General features: G+C 37.7%; 3 protein-coding genes across 3 annotated transcripts; 1 reads left to right on the top strand and 2 right to left on the bottom strand.

Moving 5' to 3' along the window:
* Positions 1-305: 305 nt before the first annotated feature.
* Positions 306-26,163, bottom strand: LOC123680387 (octopamine receptor beta-3R-like). The gene is made up of 6 exons (XM_045618268.1): positions 25,926-26,163; positions 18,941-19,498; positions 15,923-16,291; positions 13,153-13,343; positions 2,840-2,951; positions 306-2,324 (listed from the first exon to the last, which is right to left on the bottom strand). Exons 2-6 carry the CDS (start codon positions 19,387-19,389, stop codon positions 2,111-2,113), a joined length of 1,335 nt encoding a protein of 444 aa, XP_045474224.1. The 5' UTR covers positions 19,390-19,498; positions 25,926-26,163; the 3' UTR covers positions 306-2,110.
* On the top strand, positions 3,300-5,537 carry LOC123680389. Its single transcript, XM_045618270.1, has 3 exons — positions 3,300-3,468; positions 4,620-4,776; positions 4,831-5,537. Exons 1-3 carry the CDS (start codon positions 3,300-3,302, stop codon positions 5,465-5,467), a joined length of 963 nt encoding a protein of 320 aa, XP_045474226.1. The 3' UTR covers positions 5,468-5,537.
* On the bottom strand, positions 3,462-5,999 carry LOC123680388 (protein ANTAGONIST OF LIKE HETEROCHROMATIN PROTEIN 1-like). The gene is made up of 2 exons (XM_045618269.1): positions 5,588-5,999; positions 3,462-4,484 (listed from the first exon to the last, which is right to left on the bottom strand). The coding sequence occupies exons 1-2, from the start codon at positions 5,899-5,901 to the stop codon at positions 3,566-3,568; spliced, it is 1,233 nt and encodes a 410-aa protein (XP_045474225.1). The 5' UTR covers positions 5,902-5,999; the 3' UTR covers positions 3,462-3,565.
* Positions 26,164-27,964: the final 1,801 nt, after the last annotated feature.

A 27,964-nucleotide genomic window follows, 5' to 3' on the forward strand; every position in this document is an offset into this window, starting at 1 on the left:
CCTGGATGAGTCTGAAATGAGCTGAATGATCGAGGATACAATTGTAATGAAAAAATTATTATCCTGAAAAGGCTATTTTTATATGAAAACATTGTGTGTGGCAGTCTCTGTTTAGGAAATTTATTTTTTGGGAGATACCAATTTCCGTATGTATACAGGGTGTTCCTTAATTGGAGGTACAAAGGAAATTGAGAGGTAATTTTAAGGAAAAAAAGTCCTATAAACATTGGCCCGCAAACGCTTTGTTTTCGAGATACAGGGTGTTAAAGTTTGATTTTTTTCAAAGCTTCTTTCTCATAGCACCTTCCCTTCACAAAATATTCAACTCAAATATATATTTTTGTTCGTACCTCCAATTTAGGAACACCCTGTTTACAGGGTCCTGAGGCGCATTGCTCCATATGTCTAGTTGAGGAACCAATCCCCTGTTATAGGAAACTGTGTATGTGAATTTGGATAAATAATACTCATTGACCTATATTGAAAATATTGGGAGAAATAATATAGTAAAAAAGGGGCCATCAAAAAATTATATCTCCTAAATCATATACTCCCTAAATTGAGACAAATACTGTTCAATTCCTCATGAAAATGTGTATCTACAAAAAAAACATCATCAAAATCTGTTATTGGCCCTATGGGAATATTTTACCTGGATTAGAAACAGCCAGATGGCACTAGTGAGGATTTTAACTCCAAACTACGTGTCTTTTTGCTGCAACAGGAAACTGTTTAGCATTTGCGATCGTCAACAATAATCATTTGAGTTGTTGTATCCTCGTGGGAGGAACATTACTGTGTTGGTGAACACACAAATAATTCTCTATAATGTAACTTGTAGGTTCTAGTCGTAATCAGGAGCTTATTGCAGGAATTTGAAGTTTCTCCACCAATTCGCTATCAAGTATCCAATACGAGAAGGATCTTTGGATGAAAGAAATTTACTTGTCCTTTTATTGCTTCTTTTCCTAGATTTTCTTTTCTCTTTTTTTCCAGTTGTAATACTATATACGAGTGTAATTGATTGGTGGTATTCTCTATTTTGGGAGACTCAAGATATGAATTTTAACAGATTCATAAAAATCGCAGAATTCAACATATTCACACTTTTAAGCAAAGTTGTTCCATGGTAAGCTCCCACATTGCAAAAATTCACTCTGAAGAACGAAGGAACCCAAAAGACTTCTCCTTAGCCCAAAATTCACAGTAGGGGGCAGTAGGTCTGTCTGTCTCGAATATTAGTAACCCTGGGCCTTAGTTTTCTGAAAAAAGTTGATGTCAGCGTTTCAATTAACTCTGAGCAAAACTGTGACATGCTGGGGACTTTTTTATGCCCAAAAACTGATCCTGCATGATCCAAAAAGCTTCTGATTCAAACAATATTGGGCTACATCCAAGAGCTATTCTGTAGGAGATGTTTTCAAGCCTGGTGATCTCTCAGCATCAGCAACTTCAGAGGCTGCATGCTGCTTTGATTTGAGTCTCTGTGAGTTGTCTCGATTCCAAGGTTCTCAGATATTGCCGAAGAACCTAAAATGACCTGAAGAATGTAATTGAGGGAGAAATTACCCAAATAACACTCTTGAGAAAGTCATGGCTCAATAAGTGTATCTCCCACTGAGATAGATAAAAAGAAAATCCTTTTTAGCAAAACATTTTTTTGGGATCTCTTCAGAATGTGGGAGCTAATCAGGATGCTTCTCTTTGGAAAGAACAAGGTCACCATGAAGAATTACTCAAGTTTTCCGTTCATCACATGTTTTTAGAGTCATCCAAAAGTCAGAAGAATCTAACTACCATATCTTCCAAACTGAAAGTAACTCAAGATTGAGAGTAGCACCAACCAATTCATCTATGGCGTTTCCTCAAACAAATCTGGCCTAATCCATGAGATGACCAACACTCAACGACAAGAACCTTCCCAAATGAGAATCTACCCCTCTAGTGACATACGACTAACCCCATAAAAAAAATTTACAACTAGGCAACGAAACACAACTGTGAGCAGTTCTAGATTATTGCGCAATCTTCTTAAGCTAGCCGCTACGGCCCTACAAGATCTACAGGCTCAAAGCCTCTCATCTCTGCAAGCCGGCGACAGATCCTTTGGCTAGAGGTATCTGGCTGGGTTCTTCCAGCATGCAAAACAGCAGGGCATCGTGCAGAGCAGCGTGTCCTTGAACGCCTCTCTGAAGTCACGGTTGAAGTAGGCGTAGATCAGGGGGTTGAGGGCTGAGTTGAAGTAGCCCACCCAGAATAGCATTCCAACCACCCAGTCGGGAGTGGGGCAGTTCTTATCTCCACATAGAGTTGTTATCACGTACCTGAAATTGAGAATTGGTGTTATGGTTTATTGACAAGATCTGCAGAAAAAACTACATATCTTTATGAAGGGTGAGAAGTTCTACAGCCTGTATAAATCCAGGGTTAACTAGATTTTATCTACGTTCAACAGGTTTCTAAACTTGCTGAGAGTTGAAACAACATTTGGAGTGAATATGTTAGTGCTTAGATCAGCAAGGACTCTTGAATTATCTTATTGAGTATCACCATCTCAACTATCGATGATGAGATGAGTTAGTAACATTATCATATTTACATGTTACTTAGATGTTCTTTTTACTCTTAGTATGCAGTGTGTGTGGTTATTGTAAATCTATGAAAATATATCAGCGGATCTAAATGAATGCTAATTCTAAATCCAGTAACAAGCTAGTTTTATTCCTTTTAACCTACGACCAAAACAAAAAACAGGGTCACTCCGTTATAAGGGATTTCAGGACAACGTGGAAATTAAACTATTATAAACAAAAATGGATAGAACATTAAGAATACCTACCAAAGGAAAAATGGCAGCCAGCATAACATAAAAGCTCCCATAATTATACCCAGGGTTCTTGCTGCTTTGTGCTCTGCCTTCCAAGTCTTCGACTGTTGCCTTATTGTGGTTCCTGTAGATAAAATTAATAACTATCCATAATTTTCAATAATTAAGGGTTTTCCAATAAGAGGTTTTATTTTGATATTGAAAAAAGACTAGTATACGTATGTTGAATGAAATCAATGAATGTTTATTTCATTGTGAAGAGCCATTAAAGGCCTGGTTTCGCTTGTGCAGCCGCTGCATGCAGCTGCAGCTCAAAGTAGCCGTTGCAGCTCTGAAATACACTGCTTCTTCGGAACTAGGAAGAAGTGGTTTCGCTTGAGCCACGATCGCGGCAGCAGCTGCAACGTCCCGACTGCCGACTGCTCGGGGTACCAGTCTGTGCGACGTCCCTGCAGCATACGTTGGGTGAAAAATGAATGTTCAGAGCGTAGATCGATTTTCGCGGGACGAGGAAATGATGCTAATAGAATTAGTGTCTATGAATAGAAGCATATATGATGCTTCTCACAATGATTATAAAAATAATTTCATAAAGGATAATATATGGCAAAAGATCGCCTCGAAAATGGAGGAAAAAACAGGTAAAACGCTTTTTATTTTTGATATTTTTATTTTAATTCAGTATGAGAATACGAAACATTTTTTCTATAATTTAATATACAAAATTTCGAACCGTTCTTACGTTTTTGTTACCATTATTTCTTGCCAAGCAATTTGACCCTCAGAAACAAAATATTCTTTGAAATTATCTCGAACTAAGAAACCATCTGCATTAGCAAAGCCTCCTCTTCTTGCGAGAGGTATCAAATTTTTTAGGGGTCCATCTAATTTTACTTGATTTTCTTCTGTATGTTTCTTATTTGCCCTTTCATAGTCATTTCTTATAAGGTTGTGTAAGCAGACGGCCCCAGAAATTATGATATCTACCGTAGATGGTTCCACTGCAATAGGTGAATAAAAAATTCTGAAAGTATTACTTAATAGACCAAAAGCATTTTCTGAAACTCTCCTGGCTCGACACAATCTATAGTTAAAAATGGCTTTATGAGTATCTTGTTTAGCTTGGTCTCTGCTATAAGGTTTCATAATATTTGTATGCAGCCGGAATGCTTCGTCACCGACAATTACATATGGTAGTTTTCTTTCCGAGTTCGGTAATTCATTGTCCGGCGGAAAACCAAATGTGCCCTGATAGATTTTCTGCCCCATTATAGACTTGGAGAATATACCACTATCTCCTTCTTTGCCATATGATCCGATGTCAACTGCCAAAAATTTATAATTTGCGTCTACAATAGCTAAAAGGACAATGGAGAAATATTCCTTGTAATTGAAATAAAGAGAACCACTTTTTGGAGGGCATACGATGCGTATATGTTTTCCGTCTATGGCACCAACGCAGTTGGGAAAATTCCATTGTTCCCAAAACTCCTTTGCTCTAACTTTGAGGTCGTTTTCTGATGAAGTGGGCAGTAATACATGAAAAAGTTGAACACGTATGGCTGTTAAAACCTCTTTCACTATCTTTGATATATAAGTGTGGGATATGCGAAATCCGAAAGAGAGAGAACGAAATGATTCTCCAGTAGCCAAGTATCTGAAATAAAGAAATTCATTATTAATTTAAAAGATGTGGATGTGGAATTTTTTCAGTCCTCATCTCATAATGAAGAGTAAAAAAAAATGTTGTTGGTAAAAGTCGTCATATATATACTGTAAGCTCTATTTTTAGATGAAATGTGCAAAAAAAGGTGGCGGACGATTAGAGATACGTACAGACGACAAAAGAAAAGAGGTAAACTTGGAACAGGATCAGCAGCTAAAAATCAACAGAAATGGCCATTAGTTTCTCATCTTAGTTTTCTGGATAATGTTCCAGAAGAGAGAAGGTAGTTACTACAAAGTTAAAAAAAAAACATTTAAACCACTGATATAATTTTCAGAAGTTTCTCGAACATCATTGAGGAAAGCCTGGATTTTCAAGCAGTTCAAGAGCAGAACAGTGATAGTGAAAGCGAATATCACCAGACACCTGACGAATGTTCAGTTCAGTCCCCACCAATGGTACAATCTCCAGATAGCCTTCAAAGCACACCTTCGGCCAGTTCATCAAAGAAAAGAAAAAAATCACAGGTTGATGACGGGGATATGCTTCAACTCATGAAAGAAAATAGGAAAACGCGGGAAAAAATTTTAGATTTTCTCGTTCAAAATAAAAATCCGGAATGTGAAGATGATGTAGATTTATTTTATAAAAGCATTGCTATGTCTGTCAAACGGTTACCCAAACATCTTTTATCTTCGGCGAAAACACAGCATTTGCAAATATTGACGAACTTAGAAAATGAAGCTGCAAATCTGCAACAAGGAGTAATTCGACACACAAGAGTGGAAACGAGTACGCAACCAGAGAGGAGTTTTGACCGGAATCCGCATCAAACTTCATCGCCAATTATGCAAAGATTTTCACAAGGAGCATTATTTCCACCGAATCCTCCAGGATCCTTAGGATTTCCTGAAAACGAACGCCAAATATTTCCAGAGCGCCAAAGCTTTTCATCATATAATTACACGCATTAATGCACATTTTAATGTTCCTTTTGTATAATTTTTTTTTGTTACATTGAGAGAATAAAATTTTTGTTTGTTACACGTTGAGTTTATCTATATTTATGAAAGATATGAAATTAATAAACCTACCTGAGAGTTACAGCCAACTTTTCTTCAGGTGATATAGGCCTTCTCACAAAACTAGTTGGCTTCTTCGTAATATTTTCTTTGATAGCTTGTAGCACATAATTGAACTGATTCCTGTTCAACCGAAAAAAACTACGGAATTTTTCTTCATCATCTATTAGATGCCTTGTTATGAGGTTGTTGAAGGTACCTTCCTCACTCCTGTTTTTATACATCAAATGTACAGCTCGCCTTTTTCTATTTCTCATTTGCATGTATTTCAGAATTATTTCACTCTGCTCTTCTTCCAAAATATGGAGCGCAAGTACATACTCCATGACTGTCGAATTCTCACTGCGACTCCCGATAGTTCGGTTCGGCTGCACGCAGCGGCTGCACAAGCGAAACCACTCCGACGTAGCAGCGGATGCAAGCAGCGGCTGCTTGCAGCTGCTGCATGCCTTAACGAAGGAAAACGAACCAGCCAAATGGCCGCCAAGGCTACGCGTGCAGCACCATATTCTTCTGGTGAAATTTTCCATAGTCAATTCACAAATTTCAGGCTGTATGTCCTCGATAACTTGTCGAATTCCAATTTCAAGGTCTTGAATCGATTGTGGAGCATTGGCATAGACCTTATCTTTCACGTGACCGCAATGAAAAAAATCTAAATATGTTAAATCATAATATCTCGCTGGCCAATTGTGATCACTTCTTCGAGAAATAACACGACCAGGTAGCTTTTCTTGCAAAATTTCGATTGTTTCGTTGCTTGTGTGTCACGTAGTGCCGTCTTGTTAGAATTAAATGTCGTCCACATCATTATCTTTCAATTCCTATCAAAAAAATCATCAATCATAGCTCGAAAGAGCAATTCATTCAACGTATCAATTGCATCAGTCTTATTAATCGAATAACTGAGGTCGAATCCCGCGACGCACACGGTTTCGATTCTTAACATCACAATTTCAATGCGTTGTTGAAGCATGTTTTAATACTGACGTAGGTTTTACTTGTCAAATGTGATAGCTCTTCAGTAAATAGGCAGTTCAAAATGAAACTACCAACAAGTTGTACCCACAACCTAATTATTCAAATCGAAGGGCCAAAAACAGACCCAAAGATAACGAACGGCCTCAAACTGGCGACACCTATGTAACTCGAAGAAATCTTGGTCGGTTAAACACACATTCGTGACCGGTGTTGAGCATGAAGATCAAGTTCAACACGTTTCGACTAGTCTATGAATGATTTAGCATAGTATCGCGTGAAACATGAGGTAAGGTTGCAATTTCTTCCGAAAATAAATGTGAAGGTCGTTCCCTTCGGTCTGATTCAGGGATAATAATGGCTCCCTATATCGATTCAATGTTCGATAATTCCTTTTTCATAATCCCGCAGGCGTATGTTCGGTTTTGGCTGAGCTGAATTCAATTTTCCGCCTACGTTGGAAAATGTCGACTTTGTAAGCGTCAGTTCGTATTATTGAAGTTTGGTTTCCCCTCAGAGTAATCAACATAGATAGAGGGAACATATGTCATTTTCAGTGAGCAAATTTTGTCCCAAACTATCAAATTTGACATGAAGCGCGCGGATTTGAGAACATATCAGTGATACGATATTTCACTCAATTCGCAAGTTTCTACATAACGAACACACTTTTTATGTCCTATTGTGAATCAACGTTTCATATTAACTCAAAATATATTGAAATAAATACATAAATATAACAGAAATTCAGAAAACAAACTTCAAGCGCGTCAAACGATGTGAAAGAACCGATGACTCTAGGAGAGCAAAAGTTACCAAACCTTGGATTTCAGCAGGTAGATACAGAAAATAATAAATATTCTGTTTATTATAAAGTCGACAATTAGGAAAAATATTGGATTCCGAATATTCTAATTTGCATATTTAATCGGGAATCACTCAAATAAATATTTTTCTTCAATATAATATACATTCATAACGATATTATAAAATTGTGGATTTGAAAATATATCACAATCCGGCAACGTAATCTAACCATGTTGGGGACATTTGCGTATACTCCATCTATCTATGTTTATTACTATATGATTACAACTGTCACAATTGATGTTTCCTGGTCATAATTCAGAAGAAGATCGTTTTGGTTATCAGTAAAAAATTATTACTGTGTATCGCACAAATGTATTTTTTATGGAATTGCTGATTTTCTGGAATTTTCTATATTTATAACAACTTTTTAAGGGCTGAAAACCAAATTAATCAAAGACAAAATTGAACTCCATCAAGTAATTAATTTCTTAAGTATACTCACGTTTTTACCGAGTGTAAGATAAACCCATCGCTTCCTCATTCTCACAACTCGCAGAAAAACCGTGATAATGATTCTGAGCAGTGTTTGTAGCTGTCTGAGTGCAATAGACCTGTATTTTTGCGTCGATATGTGACAATTAATGAATCATGGCTCTATCATTTAACTCCGAAGTCCAATCTACAGTCAGCTGAGTGGACTGCACACGATGAACCGAATCCAAAGCGAAGAATAACACAACAGTCAGCTGGCAAGGTTATGTAATCAGTATCCTGGGATGCCCAATTTATAATATTGATTGATTATCTCCAGAAGGGCCAGACCATCAACAGCGATTATTATATAGCGTTATTGGATCGTTTAAATGATAAAATCTTTAAAAAACGGCCCCATTTGGAGAAAAAGGTGCTGTTTCATCAAGACAATGCACCGTGTCACAAATCAATGAAAACAATGGCAAAATTGCATGAATTGGGCTTCGAATTGCTTCTGCGTCCACGGTATTCGCCAGATCTGGCCCCAGCGACTTTCTCCTGTTCTCATATCTCAAAAGAATGCTCACTGGAAAGAAATTTAGCGCCAATGAAGAAGTAATCGCCGAAACTGAGGCCTATTTTGAAGCGAAAGACAAATCGTACTACGAAAATGGTATCGAAAAGTTGGAAGACTGCTTTAATTGCTGTATCGCCCTCGAAGGCAACTATGTTGAATAATAAAATCGAATTTTGCCAAAAAAATGTGTTTTACTATGGTAGACCGGAGACCTTTCAATTGGCCTCTTATAATCCATTCAGACATTCCCAACCTCCCACCACATCGCGTTCAATTTTCAAACGACATCAGAAATCAGATTACGACCTCTAAAAAAATCCCTATCGTAATAAAATAACTGCGAAACAATCACGACGCGTCATAGCGAGAACTAACAAACCTATATTTCCAACCACCCCCCCAACTAACCCCATGAGGGACGCCAGCTATCGATTAAACTGATCTATGGACAGGTATTATTCACATGTCAGCCTGGCATTCCGTTATGGAATGGATTTTAACGCACCAGTTGACTCCTGCGACGATACGAGCGAAGTGTATCGATGGCTTCGCTCATATGAGCCTCTATCAATCTTGAATTGAACTTTCCAATCGCTGGATTCCATTGACTGACTACTTGGCTGTCTGGTTCGCATCGAATGACTAGAATATTAGGAGTTATCACATTTCATCTAATCTGGAATGATCGCTCGTATGAAACGCGTGTTTACCCTGGCCATCCTGTAGTGAAAAACGAAGGCCCGTAGCTATGTTTGATATGGATATTAAACTGATTCACTATAACAGGCCAATTGAAAAGTCCTCGGTCGACCATAGTGAAACATAGTTTTTTGCTGAAATTCGATTTTATTATTCAACATAGTTGCCTTCGAGGTCGATACAGCGATTATAGCGATCTTCCAACTTTTCGATACCATTTTTGTAGTACGATTTGTCTTTCGCTTCAAAATAGGCCTCAGTTTCGGCGATTACTTCTCATCAGCGCTAAATTTCTTTCTAGCGAGCTTTCTTTCGAGGTCTGAGAACAGGAAGAAGTCGCTGGGAGCCAGATCTGGCGAAAACAGTGGATGCAGAAGCCTAATTCATGCAATTTAGCCATTGTTTTCATTGGTTTGTGACACGGTGCATTGTCTTGATGAAACAGCACCTTTTTTTATTCAAATGGGGACGTTTTCTAATGATTTCATCCTTTAAACGATGCAATAACGCTATATACTAATCGCTGTTGAAGGTAATCAATGAATATTATACCTTGCGCGTCCCAGAATACTGATGCCATAACCTTGTCAGCTGACTGTTGTGTTTTTCCTCGCTTTGGATTCGGTTCATCGTGTGCAGTCCACTCAGCTGACTGTCGATTGGACTCCGGAGTTAAATGATAGAGCCATGATTCATCAATTGTCACATAACAACGCAAAAATTCAGGTTTATTGCGCTTAAACACTGCTCAGAATCATTAATACGTTGTTGCTTTCGATCGATTGTGAGCTCGCGCGGCATTTTGCACACAGCTTTCTGATGTATAAAATTCGTGAATGATATCATGTACACGTTCAGATGATATCTTCACAATATCTGCTATCTCGATCAACTTCACTTTACGTTCATTCAAAATTATTTTGTGAACTTCTTTGACGCCCTCTTTTGGGCGTCCACTGCATTCGCTGTCTTCGGTGCTCATTTCACTAAGTTTAAACTTAGCATACCAATCAATGATGATTGATTTTCCTGGTGCAGACCCCGGAAACTTTTCATCAAACCAAGATTTTGCTTCAACTGTATTTTTCTCTTCAAAAAGCAATATTTTATCAGCTCACGAAATTCTTTTTTTTCAAACAACAAATACTTTTGCTCTCCTAGTGTCATCGGTTGTTTCACGTCGTTTGGCGCGCTTAGAGTTTTTTCTCTTAATTTCTAATATATTTATGTATTTAATTCAATATATTTTGAGTTGATATGAAACGTTGATTCTTTATGGGAAATAAGAAAGAAGTGCATTCTTTGTGGAGATTCTCGCGAATTGAGTGAAATATCGTATCACTGATATGTTTTCATTTCCGAGCGCTTCAATGCAAATTTGATAGTTCATGTTGGGGACAAAATTAGCTACCTAACATAACCTCACAAATAATTGTCGAATCGCATTCACTTCCGATCGCAACAGTTCGTACCACTCGTTTTTCAACATTCCCTCGTCCCCCTCTCTACTCATAATCACTACCCGACTGAAAATCCATAAAAAAAATCCGTTCTAAGTCCTTCCAAATCCCCCTAAATCTAAATCATCGCTGGCTGTCGTGTGATCGCGACCTCGTTCATAAAAAACGTCCGTTGTGTATTCTTAAGGGCTGGCATCGGCTCTAATTTGGCGGTATTCATATCGATTTTCAAGCCCGGCCCTCTCTCTCCCTTTCTCTGGGTCATGGGAGGCCTCGGAGGCCCCGGTCCCCCCTGTTTGGATGCATTTGTATTTCTCGCGGCCTCCCGAGAGACTTTGGCAGCTCCGGCCAAGAATTCCGGCTTGGGAAAGGTGACGAGTCTCACGGCTCCGGAATCGTAAACAACGGAGGAGAGGCGTCTGAAGTGGATCCGGGTAAAAGGGTCGCGCAAAGAAGAGCGTTGGACCAGAAGGTTATGAAAATTTAACGGATCTGGGGTTTATCGAGATTTAAGGAATTTTTTATACGTCTGGCAACGTCGTGGTTTTTTTTTATTTTTCGCCGATATTAAGAATTCACGGTTGGGCTTGATATTCAAGCTACTTGACTTGAACTTGAGTTGATTTCAAGTCAAGCTCAAGTCAAATAGGTTGAATAACAAGTCAAGTAGCTTGAATATCAAGGTAAGCCGTGAATCCCCACCGTATATACTAGGGATTCACGGCTTGGCTTGATTTTCATGCTACTTGGCTTGAGGTTGACTTGATTTCAAGTCAATCTCAAGTCAAGTAGTAGTTTTTCAATCTCAAGTCAAGTCAAGTATTTATTTATCAAGTATTTGAATCATATCGAGCTACTTGATTTTTAACAGTTTTATTGTGTAGTGTCACATCAATAAAAAATGATGAAATGAGAAGGAATCATGCAAAAAACACTTTTATTTATTAAACTCATTGTATAAAAGAACCTAAAATATCAACTTTTCGGACAGAAGGTTATGAAAATTTAACGTATCTGGGGTTTATCGAGATTAACGTAATTTTTTATACGTCTGGCAACGTCGCGGTTTTTTTGGAAAATCGTGTATATTAGGGATTTACGGCTTGACTTGATATTCAAGCTACTTGACTTGAACTTGAGTTGATTTCAAGTCAAGCTCAAGTCAAATAACTCGAATATCAAGAAAAGTAGCTTGAATATCAAGTCAACCCGTGAATCCCTACCGTATATACTAGGGATTTACGGATTGGCTTGATTTCAAGTCAATCTCAAGTCAAGTAACAAGTGTTTTTTTTCGAGGTATATAACTTTAAGTTGGCATTACTGTTCAAGATGGCGACCGATTTAACAGATGTCAAGTGATTTATTCTCAGTGTGGTTTGGCAATTTATCATGAATAGACTCACGCCTGAACAACGCTTGCAAATAGTGCAATTTTATTTCTGTGCGGAATACGTATCGCGCACAACGTCCATTTTATTTTGTTTAGCGATGAAGCGCACTTCTGGTTGAATGGCTACGTCAACAAACAAAATTGGCGCATTTGGAATCAAGCTAATCCTCAAGTGTATGTCGAAACACCGTTACATCCAGAAAAACTGACTGTTTGGTGCGCTTTATGGGCTGGTGAAATCATTGGTCCGTACTTTTTCAAAAACGATGATGGCCAGAACGTTACAGTCAATGGTGACCGGTATAGAGCCATGATTACTAACTTTTTCATTCCTGAATTGAACAACCATGATGTCCAGGAGCTGTGGTTCCAACAAGACGGCGCAACATGTCACACAGCTCGTGCCACAATCGATTTATTGAAAGACCCGTATGGTGACCGCCTAATTTCACGTTTTGGACCTGTGAATTGGCCTCCAAGATCTTGTGATTTAACACCGCTAGACTACTTTCTGTGGGGCTATGTAAAGTCATTGGTCTATGCAGATAAGCCACAAACTCTTGACCATTTGAAAGACAACATTCACCGTGTTATTGCCGATATTCGGCCACAAATGTTGGAAAAAGTCATCGAAAATTGGACGTCCAGATTGGACTACATCCGAGCCAGCCGTGGCGGTCATATGCCAGAAATCATATTTAAAATGTAATGCCACAAGATTATCTTGCGGATAAATAAAATTCATGTCAATCGAATAATCCATCGTTGTTTTATTGCAATTTAAAGTTCTATAGCTCTAAAAAAAAAGACCCTTTAGTTTCCGGGTAACGCTCTTGACGCCAGACGAACATAATCTAGTTCCTAATTTCGAAATACGCAAATTACAAACATTGTGACGAAATTATATAATGTCAGCGTGATCTCGGAGAAATTTCTCCCCATTCCACCACAAAAAACTCCCCCACGATCTTCATCCAAACAACCGACGCCACAGTTACACGCGCGTGCAAGAAATTCTCCTATAAACGTGTAATATCCGAACGCTCTAAGCCCTCAGAATTTCCATATTCGCACATAAATATTCCTAGCATACAAACATTCGGCTACTTCGCCCCCACTTCATTAGAGTCCCATCGCTACTATTCACAGGGACACGGCAGAATGTAAGTATTTGCTCAACTCTCACCGTTGATATTGAGTTCCGTAGCCGCCTTGCTGTTATCCCTGCTGTTCATGGCAGTGTTGATCTCCGTCAGCGTCGTCCCATACGAAATGGCTGATCCGGAACTTGTGCTCCTTCTACCGTTGATCTGACCCACTGTGGTTAGTTCTCCGTCCGATGGGTGGAGGTAGTGGTCTCCATATCTCTCGGCGTACCTTGCAACAATAGATTAGTCATTTATTCTAGAGAATTGTATAGAATCACGTAAAAACAATCAAAAAGGCACTGACGAGGAGTTAGCAGCTTTTACACGACTCATCAAATTCGTTTTAATAAAACTCCTTCAAATTATGTCGCAAGTATTCTAGGAGAAAAGGAGGCGACAACGTATTCTCGCTCCCTCAAACCAACGCAGCAAATGCTAATATTCGTTCCGCATCTGAGTCTGGATCCTACTTATTCATTATCAATCGATAATTAATTAGTAGGATTCATTATCGATTGATAGTTCGATAATAGAAAATACCGATATAATCGATTAAGAGCGATCGATACCGATTATAAAACTATCAATCGATAATCTGTACTTCCTTTGTATCAAACTATCAATCGATAATGAATTCTATTTATTCTATGCTACCGATTTTCTAACTATCAATCAATAATGTCAACTTTGTTGAAGTAAGAACTGCTGGCCAAATATATTTGGCGCCAGTCCACTTCTATAAAACAACCTGCTGACAACTAATATGATCCGTCTAGTGCGCATGCGCAGCTAGAAATGTAATATGGCCGCTGAAGGTGGAGATGCCAGTTCTGTCAGACACGAATAGATAACGGCGTCACACCTTAAGCAGCAAACCTAACCTCCATTTTGTTTTAGATTTGTGTTTCCAAGTTTGTTAAATCAACGATTAAACTGTACAGAATACCTGTATTTGTCAATCCACCCTTACATGGTATCAGAACCCTAACAAACTTCCTATTATCAAGCTATCAATCCATAGTGAATCCTGATAATTCATTATCGATTGATAGTTCGATAATAGGAAGTACCGATTATCGATTGACACCGATTTATCGATCTATCAATCGGAACCACCGATTATCAAACTATCAATCGATAATGAATCCTACTTATTCTATACTACTGATTATCAAACTATCAATCGATTATCGATTAATAGTTCGATAATAGGAAGTACCGATTATCGATTGACACCGATTTATCGATCTATCAATCGGAACCACCGATTATCAAACTATCAATCGATAATGAATCCTACTTATTCTATACTACTGATTATCAAACTATCAATCGATTATCGATTAATAGTTCGATAATAGGAAGTACCGATTATCGATTGATAGTTTGATAATCGGTAATAACGATTATCGAAAAATCAATCGATATAATGAATTTTTAGGATTCATTACCGATTGATAGTTCGATAATAAAAAGTACCGATTATCGATTGATAGTTTGATAATCGGTAGTACCAATACGCTCTATTAGTGTGACTTCACACACCGCCATTTTTGGTTTTTCTGTCAGTATTCGGAATCCAAACAAATAAATTGTCATTCAAATTAGTACGTTGTCGTTGAAGGAATTGGCTTATATAAATAAGAGTTATGAGGAATGATTTCGGTATTAATTGATACACACAAAGAACGAGGTTAATACCAGTAAGTTTGAATCCTGTTTTATTCCCCAGATTTTGTAAAAAGCCGCGTTTATTAGTTGAACTTCAAGTTCGAACTTACTGGCATTAATCTCGTTCCTTCTGTCTATCAATTAATAGTAAAATCGTTCCTTAAATAATCTTATTCATCAAAATAAGCCAATTTCTTCAACGACAACGTACTAATTTGAATGAAAATTTGTTTGTTTGGATTCCGAAAACTGACAGGAAAACTAAAATGACGGTGTGTGACGTCATCACTAATAGGGCGTATTTAAGTTGAATAGTCGGTACTACCGATTATCAAACTATCAATCGATAATCGGTACTTCCGATTATCAAACTATCATTCGATAATGAATAAGTAGGATCCAGATTAAGATGCGCTAGGAATATTCGCATCTGCCACGCTAGTTTGTGGAAGCCATTGCTCTCTTTTATAAAAAGTGAAAGTCAAATAAGAAACAGGTGGAGATCATCTACATCAGCAAATTTTCATGTTTGGCATCTCTTATACTTTTTGATACATCAAAACTTCACTAAAGAGATAGTTTCTGATCAAACAGTTATACAATCCTCACGAAATTTTGGTTGATATAAGATCGGATGAATATTTATTCGGTCATTCAAAAAAAAAACTTCTCACGGATATAACAATTCGGATTTTTGGAAAGATTCCTACATATCCTTGATATTGCTATTCCCATATCGATGTAGTAATGGCTTGTATTCACGCAATTAATGGCGATATAATTACATGGGGAGTGATAATTCAATCAATTATGATTGCTAAACATGCCGTTCAATGATATTAATCAAGTTGGTTTTGCAACCTGCAGACATATAGTGATAGTGTGATTGGGGAATTGGTGATTTATGAAATCTGGATAATGAGTATATAAAATAATTAGTACAGAATATTGGCTATTTCGTACGTGCTATTCATTTAGATACTATCGTCCACTTCTGGAATGAATATGTCACTGCCTAGATCAGCTACTGACTAGTTCCCTTCAGTACACATATTTTAGATCCAGAGAATTTCAATTTTGTCGATTTAAACTAATTCAACTCTCAACATGTAGATTTTCAACTAAAAACTAACTCACCTCTCTCTGTATGACGTACGGTGCTGATGTATCGAGTTGAGAATGATGTTCGAAGATGTCCTCGACAACGCCTTCCTTTGTCTCGTCGCCTCCTTGTATATCCTGCAATACATGGTGACCATAACGATCCCCGGTATCCAGAAACTCATCGAGCTGCTTATCAGAGAGTAGTATTTGTTCACCACGAAGTTGCAGACGTGGGGATGCTGCTCCAGAAACTCCAGATGCTCTTTGGTCGTGTACCAACCGAGGAAGATCGGCATGAAGCTGATCAGACCGGGAAGGATCCACACGTTGGCCAACATGAACGTAACAGTTTTGTGTGTCATGGTTATGGGGTATTCCAAGGGTCGAACTATGGCGTAGTATCTGCAGAATTGAAATTAGGATTTACGATACAATGCACTTAAGTGCATCTATAAGTTTGTATACATAGCCCTCATTTGAAAATGACAATTTCATTGTTTGTTTGTATCATATAAAGTTGTGGAAAAAGTCATTTAGATTTGTGCACATTTTTTCCAACTAAGTATATCTTCGTTCGTTCTAAGTCACATCCAATCATACGTATACTATAAGTCTCAAACGAAGAAATTCACCATATTTTACATTGTAGTACCTGAAAGGGAGAAACGCTTCGATCTATAAAGAACAGATACTACTTCTGATCTTGTTGTTTAACAGTGGTCCAGCGATTCGGTTCTGGTGTAGTAAAGGTGCTCTCGAAGGCCTGTTGTCTAAAATATCGATAAAATCCTGGTAAATATACAGATAGACCGTTATTTTAGAAGTTTATCATCGCCGAGGTGCTGAACATCGATCATAAAACCGTTTTTAACCATTTGAAGCAGACTGGATTAGAAAGAATGCTCGATGTTTGGGTACCACACGTTCTGGCGCAAAAAACCTCATGGAACGAATTTTCATCTGTGAATTGTTGCTGAATCACAACAAAATTGTGCCATTTTTTGAAGCGAACGGTAACTGGATATGAAAAATGGGTCACTACGACAAGGTCAATAGATTATAAGTCAACGAAGTGGCCCAGACCTTGATCAAGCCAGGATTGAAGGCCAGGAAAGTGTTGCTGTATGTTTGGTGGGATTGGCAGAGAATACTCTGCTATGAGGAGCTCCCCCATGGTCAAACGCTCAATTCTGCCTTCAACTGTGAACAACTAGACCTTTTGAAGCTGTCGACTGAACAGAAGCAGCCAGCATTGACGAATAAGGAGGAAGATCATGTTTCATCAGGACAACCTCAGGCTCCAGAAGCTGCGGGATCTTGGATGGAAAGTTCTTATGCATCCACCCTTTAGTCTGAACCTGGTACCAAGTGACTACCACGTGCTTTGGGGTACAAACTTGGCCTCAAAAGAGGTTGTCCGAGTTTTCTGCCAATAGAGACAAGGGCTTCTTCTAGAGGGGCATTGAGGAGTTGGATTCTAGTTGGCAACAAGTTATCGAACAGAATGCCTCGTGACTTAAATTGGATGATAACACTTTGATGAAGCATTGAAATAAAGCGAAGAATACGAACATATTTGATACAACGGATTGAGTAGTAGGTATCATAAGGAAACTATGAATACAGTTAGCAGATCAGCTTATACCCTCAACGTTAAGTTTTTATTTCGATAGAAAGGATGCAATTATAAGAAAGGCAAACAAAATAAGAATAATTTAGTGTTAAATACATAGGCGTACAACTTTGCTCCCGCCGAGGCTTTCTTGTAGAAAACCGGTTATACATTTATGATTCAAAGTATTGCCCATCGCTGGCCACTATTTTATCCGATCTTTCGCGAAGCGTACAAATCCCGCGTTGAAAAGACTGGTCATCTTTTGAAGCGATTTACGAATCGATAGGACTTCCCATTTCAACGTTTCCAAGTCTGTCTTGACCACTTTCGCAACATTCTTGTATTGCGGCCGGTTGTCTTTCAATGCTCGGCTCAAACGCATTAATTACGATTACGATTGCTTGGGATTGTTTCACTAGGTTTTAACTACTCATCATACACTACGCTGAGCTGGTCCCACCAAATACTGAGCATGATCTTGGAACCGTGAATATTCGGTTTGGCCGTCGACGTGGAAGCATGGCCGCGATATCCCCATGATTTTCTGCACTTGGGATTATCGTAATGAACCCATTTTTCGTCTCCAGTCACAATGCGATGCAGAAATCCCTTCCTTCTTTGCTTTGCAAGCAGCTGTTCACAAGCAAACAAACGCCGTTCAACATCTCTCAGCTTCAACTCGTACGGCACCTAATTTCCTTATTCCTGAATCATTCTCATGACTTTCAGGCGTTTTTAAATTGGTTGTTGCGTCATTCCCAATGATCCTGTTAATTCTTGTTGTGTTTGAAATGAGTCTTGATCAATTATGCCTCCAATTCTGCATCTTCTTAAACCTTCTCTCTTCCACCGCCATGCTGGTCTTCGACGACAAAATCACTCTTCTTGCAGCGTTGAAACCACTCTCAGCACGTTTTTTCATTAATAACGTCGTCCTCATAGGTATTTGAGAGCATTCCATGAGCCGCAGCTTTCTTTATATTAAAGCAGAAAATTAAAACCTCCCGCAAATGACTAGAATTTGGTTCGTAAGCTGACATGTTTAATCGAGAAAAGCTTTATGATGCAGACACAAATCGACTGATATTTCGATGGTGTTATGTTTACAAATACCTAAGCTCATTGTATGACATCTACGATCTATTTATTTTGACAACCATTTACCGCTACAGCCATCTATTTCAAAACGGCGGAAGCAAAGTTGTACATCTAATATACACAAAATAATTTGACTCTAATAGATCGTTCAAGCAAGTAGACTCAAGTGGAGTAGATCTATAGAACTAATAGATCTAAATTACCAATACATCTATTGGACTGTGGATAATATCCCAGCTAAGCAGATCTTTAGTTTCTATAGATCTGGTAGACTTTCTCTAAGAAAATTTCATTGGATTAGATTCATACCCAATACCTCTTATCCATTGTACACTTACCTATCGACACTGATGCAGCACAGATGCAATATCGACACTGTAGAAAAATAAACATCGAACGAGTTCCACATATCGCACATAAAAGGACTGAACAGCCACGTTCCCGTCAGTTCAACACTAGCATTGAAAGTCATAGCACACAGTGCTACCAACATGTCGGCCATCGCCAGACTAACCACGTAATAGTTCGTAATCACTCTCAGTTTTCTATGGCGGTAAACACTTATGATAACCAGAGCATTACCGAGCACAGCCATTATGATTATGGTACCCATAACGAAAGACTTAAAGATGAGTATCAGCAGATTAAGCCAGAAGGGATGCAGCACTTCAAGATTTGACGATACATGGGACTTGTTGCCGAGCCAGGTGACATTCTGTTGAGGTGCATTCGATGAGGTCTCTATCAGTGTTCCGGAGATAGAAGCCATCACATTCGCTAACATCATGCGTTATTTTGACATCTCCGTTTCTTCTATCTTGTGTCACGTTCATCATTGATGGGGACCATGGCGAAATAGACGCTCGATTCGGTTCAGACGCAAGTTTCGCAGCCATCTGAAATCAGAGGACACGTCAATAACATGCATCCAAGTGGGGAATCGGTTTGAATTCGCGGAATCAGGCCGATGGAATCGACAATTTCTGATTGACACAAGTGGTTGCAAATTGGCGGAGGCACTGGATCGGAGATATCCTAGTAACAAGATGATTTGTGTTGGTAATAGAATATTTCTCAGCTGTTCGTCGTGTTTATGGAGAATAACAATAGTTTCTGAGTAGGTTTTTAGCTTTGATTTCGCGGAATCAGGCCGATGAAAACGAACATTTCTGATTGACACAAGTGGTTGCAAATTGGCGGAGGCGCTGGGTCGGATATATCCAATTAACAAGATGATTTGTGTTGGTAATAGGATATTTCTGGTGTTTATGGAGAATAACAAGAGTTTCTAAGTGATCTTTCTCTAATTGTAGATTAACAGGACCAGGCAGTAGCCTAAAGGAAAAATTGTCAACGGTTAATTTTCTTCAATTTTTCATATGTTATAGAATATGACCTAATGAACAAAAAAGTCTATGGGTCCATTATGACTAGTTTTCGAGGTACAGGGTGACGAATTTATAAAATGGCTTTTCTACAAAGTAACATTTCCCGTAAGAAAATATCTTGAATGAAACACTTCTGCGTGACAAATATTGCTTACCCATAAGGTGATATTTTAGACTGGTATTTAATGAATATTATTGTTAGATACGGGGTGACTCAAATATTATTGAAAATAGAGTTCGTTTAGTTCATAATTCACCCTGTAATTAAAAAAGTCTTCCGTGGAATTTTCCAATTTTTTGTCATTACTCTTAGTTCGAGTACACTATTATAATGTCAAACAGCATTGGCTTTGCTATTATCAATTTTTGAGATACACAGGGTAATATATTAAAAGGGGTGACCGTTATTACAAAAATTGTCAAAAAGTTGTAAACAACGAAAATTTTAAACAGATAAGAGACACATCAACCATCATTGATTGATATGCTAATTTTAAACGTGGTGAAATGAGCAACGAAGATGACGAACGCAGTGGATGCCCAAAAGAGGTTGTCACCGACGAAAAAATCAAAATAGTTCACAAAATAATTTTGAATGATAGTAAAGTGAAGAAGATCGAGATAGCAGACATTGTGAAGATATCATCTGAATGTGTACATCATATCATTCACGAATATTTGTACATGAGAAAGCTGTGTGCAAAATGGATGCCACGCGAGCTCACAATCGATCAGAAGTGCAATAAACCTGAATTTTTGCGTCGATATGTGACAATGGATGAAACATGACTCCATCATTTCACTCTGGAGTCCAACTGACTGTCAGCTGAGTGAACTGCACACGATGAACCGAATCCAAAGCGAGGAAAAACACAATGGTCAGCTGGCATGGTTAAGGTATCAGTATTCTGGGATGCGCAAGGTATAATAATATTCATTGATTACCTCCAAAAGGGCCAGACCGTCAACATCGATTATTATATACCTTCATTGGATCGTTTAAAGGATGAAATCATTGAAAAACAGCCTCATTTGAAGAAAAAAAGGTTCGGTTTCATCAAGACAATGCGCCGTGTCACAAATCAATAAAAACAATGGCAAAATTGCATGAATTGGGCTTCGAATTGCTTCTGCATCCACCGTATTCGCATGATCTTGCCCCCAGCGACTTTTTCCTATTCCCAGACCTCAAAATAATGCTCGCTTGAAAGAAATTTAGCGCCAATGAAGAAGTAATCGCCGAATCTGAGGCCTATTTTGAAGCGAAAAACAAATCGTACTACAAAAATGGTATCTAAAAGTTGGAAGATCGCTATAATCGCTGTATCGTCCTTGAAGGCAACTATGTTGAATAATAAAATCGAATGTTGCCAAAAAAAAATATGTTTACTATGGAAGACCGAGGACACTTTTCAATTGGCATGTGATGATGATGATCTCCTTAAATTCTTAAACTATATAGTTTTTAAAAAAATGAAAATTTGTCCGATAAAACAAGTCTAGTGCTTCAGCGTATGCTAAAAAAAGAACATAAAAAGTTGTATCAACATTCCCCAATATCGATTTGCAATATCCCTTTGTTGCGCTGCAAAATGGCGAAGGAGCTGGGTTCAAAAAATGAAATCTCCCCCAACGATCTAGTTCCTGTAGAAATTGTAAATCTACCCTCAAAGACGAGTCTAGTGCATCAGCGTTTGATGGAATAGAACTTAAAATATTGTACAAACATTCCTCAATTTCGATTTGAAATATCTCCGTCATTGCGTTGCAAAATGGCGAAGGAGCCGGGTTCAAAAATAAAATCAATATAGCAAAGATCTCCGATAACTTTTGCAACGGCCCACATCCCGCTAACAATGTAGGCGTACCAATTTTAACTCCCCCGCATCTTCCATAATAAAGAGCCGAATTGAAGGATGGAATAATCGGATGAAGAACCAACGTTTTTTTTTTTTTATGCACACATAATTGTTCAATCAGGATTTGCTCTGTTCGGCTTTGTTGATCTACGGGAAAGAGAGAAAAAAGTGTTTCCTCCTCCGAACTGTTGATCGTCGATTATTATTACGACCGGGACGCTGCAAAGGTCAGAAAAATTGTTTGCATACTCGAATGAACGGAGTAAACTCTCAAGGCAAGAGGCAGAGTTGGTGAATGAATGCTTTTGTTAGTTCGAGTATCCCCTCTGGCTCCTGTCGGTAACGAGTTTTTGCGTGAATTTGACGTGTTTCTTTGAGTTTTTTATTGGTTTTTCACTGTTGGAGTCTATCGAGGAAAAAAAATATTTTCTCGGAAACTACAAGAGTTAATTGAAATTGAATTTTTAATGATTGTATGAAATTACCATTTTTCGCTTCATTACTTTCACCAATAGACGTTAATGCATCTATTCTTTTAGTTCAGTCAATATGTGTTGATGAATGAGAATCTGAGGTTTGCCACCAAAATTTCGTGTTTGAACATTGAAAAAATGCAAGAAGAGCTAAAAAATTCTTTTTTTTTAATTCTTGTGGGAGAAAAGGTCCATGCCAATGATCCACAAACGATTCAAGACCTTAATGATGAAATTCGTAAAGTTATCGAGGACATACATCCACAAATGTGCGAATTGGTCATGGAAATTTTCAAGAAAAAGATAAGGTGCCTCAGTTGTTGTTACATGGCATAAACTCAGAGTAATAAACATAGATTGAAAGTGCATATGTCATATTCAGTAAGCAAATTTTGTCCCCAACATGAACTATCAAATTTGACATGAAGCGCGCGGAAATGAAAACGTATCAGTGATACGATATTTCACTCAATTCGCGAGTTTCTCCACAAAGAACGTACTTCATATGTCCCATAGTGAATCAACGTTTCATATCAACTCAAAATATTTTGAAATAATCACTTACATATATCAGAAATCAAACTTCAAGCGCGCCAAACGACGTGGAGCAACCGATGACACTAGGAAAGCAAAAGTTGCCAAACCTTGGATTTCAGCAGGTAGATACAGAAAATATTAAATATTCTACTTATAATGAATTCGACATTAAGGAAAAATATCGAATTCCAAATATTCAAATTTACATATTCAATCGAGAATCAATCAAATAAATATGTTCCATTCAATATAATATAGGTACATTCATAACGATAAAGTAAGATGAGGATTTGAAAATATATCACAATCCGACAACGTAATCTAACCATGTTGGGGACATGTGAAAGTTGCGTATACTCCCTCTGTGTTTATTACTCTATTACTCCAAAAATTTGGAGGAACTTGCCCTAAATATTCATTTTCGGAAATATAAACAAAGAGGTCTTCTCTTATTGAATTCAATATTTCCTTAATTTTTTTCGAGAATCACAGTACAATAATTCGATAGACTTGAAATAGATTGGTCTGCCTGGAGATTTCAATCGTCTAAGGTGGAAACTTATCGGAACTATAGGAAGAAGCTATTTTTTGATTTTCTCTTTGCGAATATTGGAATTCCCCAAGAGTGCATTTTAGAGCCAATGTTTTTATTTTAGTATTGTGTGATCTTCGCCAAAATTATTTTTTACTTGAGGGAAACTCTGTTTATAACCAGTCATCAATCAAAAAATGTAACAAATCTATTCTGAACGTACACAACTCCAGCGGTACCGAAAAATACTGTTATTTCGACATGAATTCTTTGTGTTCATCTTCAAAACTACGCACCTTCTCCGTATGAAAGAGATGTCATTCTTGAGCAACCCGCAAATAAGTCAAAGGATTTGTTTGTGAAAGAAAGATTAAATACTATATCCTGATCAGGACCACTTCCATAATTATTTTTTATCATTTCAACTCTCCTAGGCTTTCATAAAACCTCTAAGGAGCTCAAACAGACCACAATGATTTCTTGGTTGGTTTTTTCAATCTGTCGCATTGTCGTTTTAGAAAAAACAAACATAGATCATAAAATTATTGGAATTCCCCAAGAGTGCATTTTAGAGCCATTTTTTCATTTTTGTATTGTGAGATCTACTTCAAAATGATTTTCTACTTGACGGTCACTCTGTTTATAACCACTCATTAATCAAAAAGAGTAACAAATCAATTCTAAACGTACACAACACCAGCGGTACCAAAAAATTCTTTGTGTTCATCTTCAAAACAACTCACCTTCTCCGAATGAAAGAGATGTCATTCTTGAGCAACCCGCAAACAAGTCAAAGGATTCGTTTGTGAAAGAAAGATTAAATACTATATCCTGATCAGGACCACTTCCATAAATATTTTTTATCATTTCAACTCTCCTAGGCTTTCATAAAACCTCTAAGGAGCTCAAACAGACCACAATGATTTCTTGGTTGGTTTTTTCAATCTGTCACATTGCCATTTTAGAAAAAACAAACCTAGATCATGAAATTATTGGAATTCCCCAAGAGTGCATTTTAGGGACAATTTTTTAATTTGGTATTGTGAGATCTACTTCAAAATGATTTTCTACTTGATGGTCACTCTATTTATAACCACTCATTAATCAAAAAGAGTAACAAATCAATTCTAAACGTACACAACACCAGCGGTACCAAAAAATTCTTTGTGTTCATCTTCAAAACAAATCACCTTCTCCGAATGAAAGAGATGTCATTCTTGAGCAACCCGCAAACAAGTCAAAGGATTCGTTTGTGAAAGAAAGATTAAATACTATATCCTGATCAGGACCACTTCCATAAATATTTTTTATCATTTCAACTCTCCTAGGCTTTCATAAAACCTCTAAGGAGCTCAAACAGACCACAATGATTTCTTGGTTGGTTTTTTCAATCTGTCACATTGCCATTTTAGAAAAAACAAACCTAGATCATGAAATTATTGGAATTCCCCAAGAGTGCATTTTAGGGCCAATTTTTTAATTTGGTATTGTGAGATCTACTTCAAAATGATTTTCTACTTGATGGTCACTCTATTTATAACCACTCATTAATCAAAAAGAGTAACAAATCAATTCTAAACGTACACAACTTCAGCGGTACCAAAAAATTCTTTGTGTTCATCCTCAATACAACTCAACTTCTCCGTGTGAAAGAGATGTCATTCTTGAGCAATCCGCAGAAAAGTCAAAGGATTCGTTTGTGAAAGAAAGATTAAATACTATATCCTGATCAGGACCACTTCCATAAATATTTTTTATCATTTCAACTCTCCTAGGCTTTCATAAAACCTCAAAGGAGCTCAAACAGACCACAATGATTTCTTGGTTGGTTTTTTCAATCTGTCACATTGTCATTTTAGAAAAAACAAACCTAGATCATGAAAACTATTGGAATTCCCCAAGAGTGCATTTTAGGGCCAATTTTTTAATTTGGTATTGTGAGATCTACTTCAAAATGATTTTCTACTTGATGGTCACTCTATTTATAACCACTCATTAATCAAAAAGAGTAACAAATCAATTCTAAACGTACACAACTTCAGCGGTACCAAAAAATTCTTTGTGTTCATCCTCAATACAACTCACCTTCTCCGTGTGACAGAGATGTCATTCTTGAGCAACCCGCAGACAAGTCAAAGGATTCGTTTGTGAAAGAAAGATTAAATACTATATCCTGATCAGGACCACTTCCATAAATATTTTTTATCATTTCAACTCTCCTAGGCTTTCATAAAACCTCAAAGGAGCTCAAACAGACCACAATGATTTCTTGGTTGGTTTTTTCAATCTGTCGCATTGTCATTTAAAAAAAAACAAACCTAGATCATGAAAACTATTGGAATTCCTCAAGAGTGCATTTTAGGGCCATTTTTTTAATTTTCATATTGTGAGATCTACTTCAAAATGATTTTCTACTTGATGGTCACACTGTTTCTAACCACTCATTAATCAAAAAGATTAACAAATCAATTCTAAACGTACACAACTTCAGCGGTACCAAAAAATTCTTTGTGTTCATCTTCAAAACAACTCACCTTCTCCGTGTGAAAGAGATGTCATTCTTGAGCAACCCGCAGATGGTAACACTAAATCGAGAGTTGGTACGTCTTAACCATCATCGTTCACGGATTTTCTCCAAACGGAAATTGCATAATTCACAGTACCGTAACGGGCCGATTTGTAGACAAGGGTAGATTGATTTTGTTGGTGTGTCCCGCTGTTGATCGTACAGAAGATGGGCATACGAAGTGGTTTTTTGGGCGCTCGTCTATCTCGCCATCCGACGGCAGACTGGATGGCGTCCTGGCACAAAACGGCGTCCAGACGCTTGCGCCGCCACATAACCGGCCCGCGTCTCGACCTCCCCAGGACGCGAGGATCCCGACACCGGGCCAAGAAAGCCCCCGAAATCTGTTGTTTCTTCTACTTGAAATCTTTATTTTCGTTCGTTGTTTCCAATACTAACAAGTGTTAACACCTTTCAGCAGGGAATCAGGGGGTCTTATGAGGCTTTTATGGCGGCGTATTGACGATGTGAAGGGTGAATTTTAAGGGTTGAAATTTGTTTTTATTTATTTTTAATTCTAGAAAGACTTTTCTCTAATTCTGTGATTATTCCGTTCATTCTTTCACATCTTGTAGAACAAAATCGTGCGAGAATATATCAGAAACGCACAGTTTTCATGGTTATATTTTATTATTAATGGGTGTTTTTTTTTCGCGGTATATAACTTTAAGTTGGCATTACTATTCAATATGGCGACCGATTTAACAGCTGTCAAGTGATTTATTCTCAGTTTGGTTTGGCAATTTATCATGAATAGACTCACAACTGAACAACGCTTGCAAATAGTGCAATTTTATTTCGAAAATTATGGTTCTTTGCGGAATACGTATCGCGCACTACGTCCATTTTATTTTGTTTAGCGATGAAGCGCACTTCTGGTTGAATGGCTACGTCAACAAACAAAACTGCCGCATTTGGAGTGAAGCTAATCCTCAAGTGTATGTCAAAACACCGTTACATCCAGAAAAACTTACTGTTTGGTGCGCTTTATGGGCTGGTGGAATCATTGGTCCGTACTTCTTCAAAAACGATGGTAGCCAGAACGTTACAGTCAATGGTGATCGGTATAGAGCCATGATTAGTTACTTTTTAATTCCTGAATTAAACAATCATGATGTTCAGGAGCTGTGGTTCCAACAAGACGGCGCAACATGTCACACAGATCGTGCCACAATCGATTTATTGAAAGACACATTTGGTGACCGCTTAATTTCACGTTTTGGACCTTTGAATTGGCCTCCAAGATCTTGTGATTTAGCACCGCTAGACTACTTTCTGTGGGGCTATGTAAAGTCATTGGTCTATGCGGATAAGCCACAAACCCTTGACCATTTGGAAGACAACATTCGCCGTGTTATTGCCGATATACGGCCACAAATGTTGGAAAAAGTCATCGAAAATTGGACGTCCAGATTGGACTACATCCGAGCCAGCCGTGGCGGTCATATGCCAGAAATCATATTCAAAATGTAATGCCACAAGATTATCTTGCGGATAAATGAAATTCATGTCAATAGAATAATCCATCGTTGTTTTATTGCAATTTAAAGTTCTATAGCTCAAAAAAACCACCCTTTACTTCAATTTTACATTTTAGAAAGTGTAGAATACGAAAAGTGCTAGAACAAGTTTGGAGCTCTTGCTAGCTCACGTTTAAAATCTACTTAAAAAATTTAGTTTCTGAATTATTTCTTATGACAGCTGTATAACAAAGCGGTCATCTATCCAGGTACTGACCGTACCCAACTGTGCTTATCTCCAAAATCAAAAAACTGTATTATTAAATTTGAAAAAATTTCCGAACCATTCTCTTGGTATGGAAATTCTGATATTTGCCTCATGTAACGTCTACGCTCTTCAATGTTTCCATTGATCTGAACAATTCCTTCTCCAATCTGTTCTGACAATTGGAAGACATCTTTCAGTCTATTTTCTTCTAACTGTATAGGTAATTGTATCCTATTTAAAAATCGAAGAAAACCTATATTAGTCTATTATTATTATATT

This window comes from Harmonia axyridis, chromosome 5 (assembly GCF_914767665.1).
Source record: "Harmonia axyridis chromosome 5, icHarAxyr1.1, whole genome shotgun sequence".
Lineage (NCBI taxonomy): Eukaryota > Metazoa > Arthropoda > Insecta > Coleoptera > Coccinellidae > Harmonia > Harmonia axyridis.

Coding starts and splice junctions, on each gene's coding strand:
- LOC123680388 (XM_045618269.1), bottom strand. CDS start 5,901: ATGGAGTATGTACTTGCGCTCCATATTTTGGAAGAAGAGCAGAGTGAA. Junction 4,485..5,587: donor AAGTTGGCTGTAACTCTCAG/GTAGGTTTATTA, acceptor TCTTTATTTCAG/ATACTTGGCTACTGGAGAAT.
- LOC123680389 (XM_045618270.1), top strand. CDS start 3,300: ATGAATGTTCAGAGCGTAGATCGATTTTCGCGGGACGAGGAAATGATG. Junction 3,469..4,619: donor GAAAATGGAGGAAAAAACAG/GTAAAACGCTTT, acceptor CTCTATTTTTAG/ATGAAATGTGCAAAAAAAGG. Junction 4,777..4,830: donor AATGTTCCAGAAGAGAGAAG/GTAGTTACTACA, acceptor TATAATTTTCAG/AAGTTTCTCGAACATCATTG.
- LOC123680387 (XM_045618268.1), bottom strand. CDS start 19,389: ATGATGTTAGCGAATGTGATGGCTTCTATCTCCGGAACACTGATAGAG. Junction 16,292..18,940: donor TGCTGCATCAGTGTCGATAG/GTAAGTGTACAA, acceptor TCAATTCTGCAG/ATACTACGCCATAGTTCGAC. Junction 2,325..2,839: donor TGGCTGCCATTTTTCCTTTG/GTAGGTATTCTT, acceptor TCTCAATTTCAG/GTACGTGATAACAACTCTAT.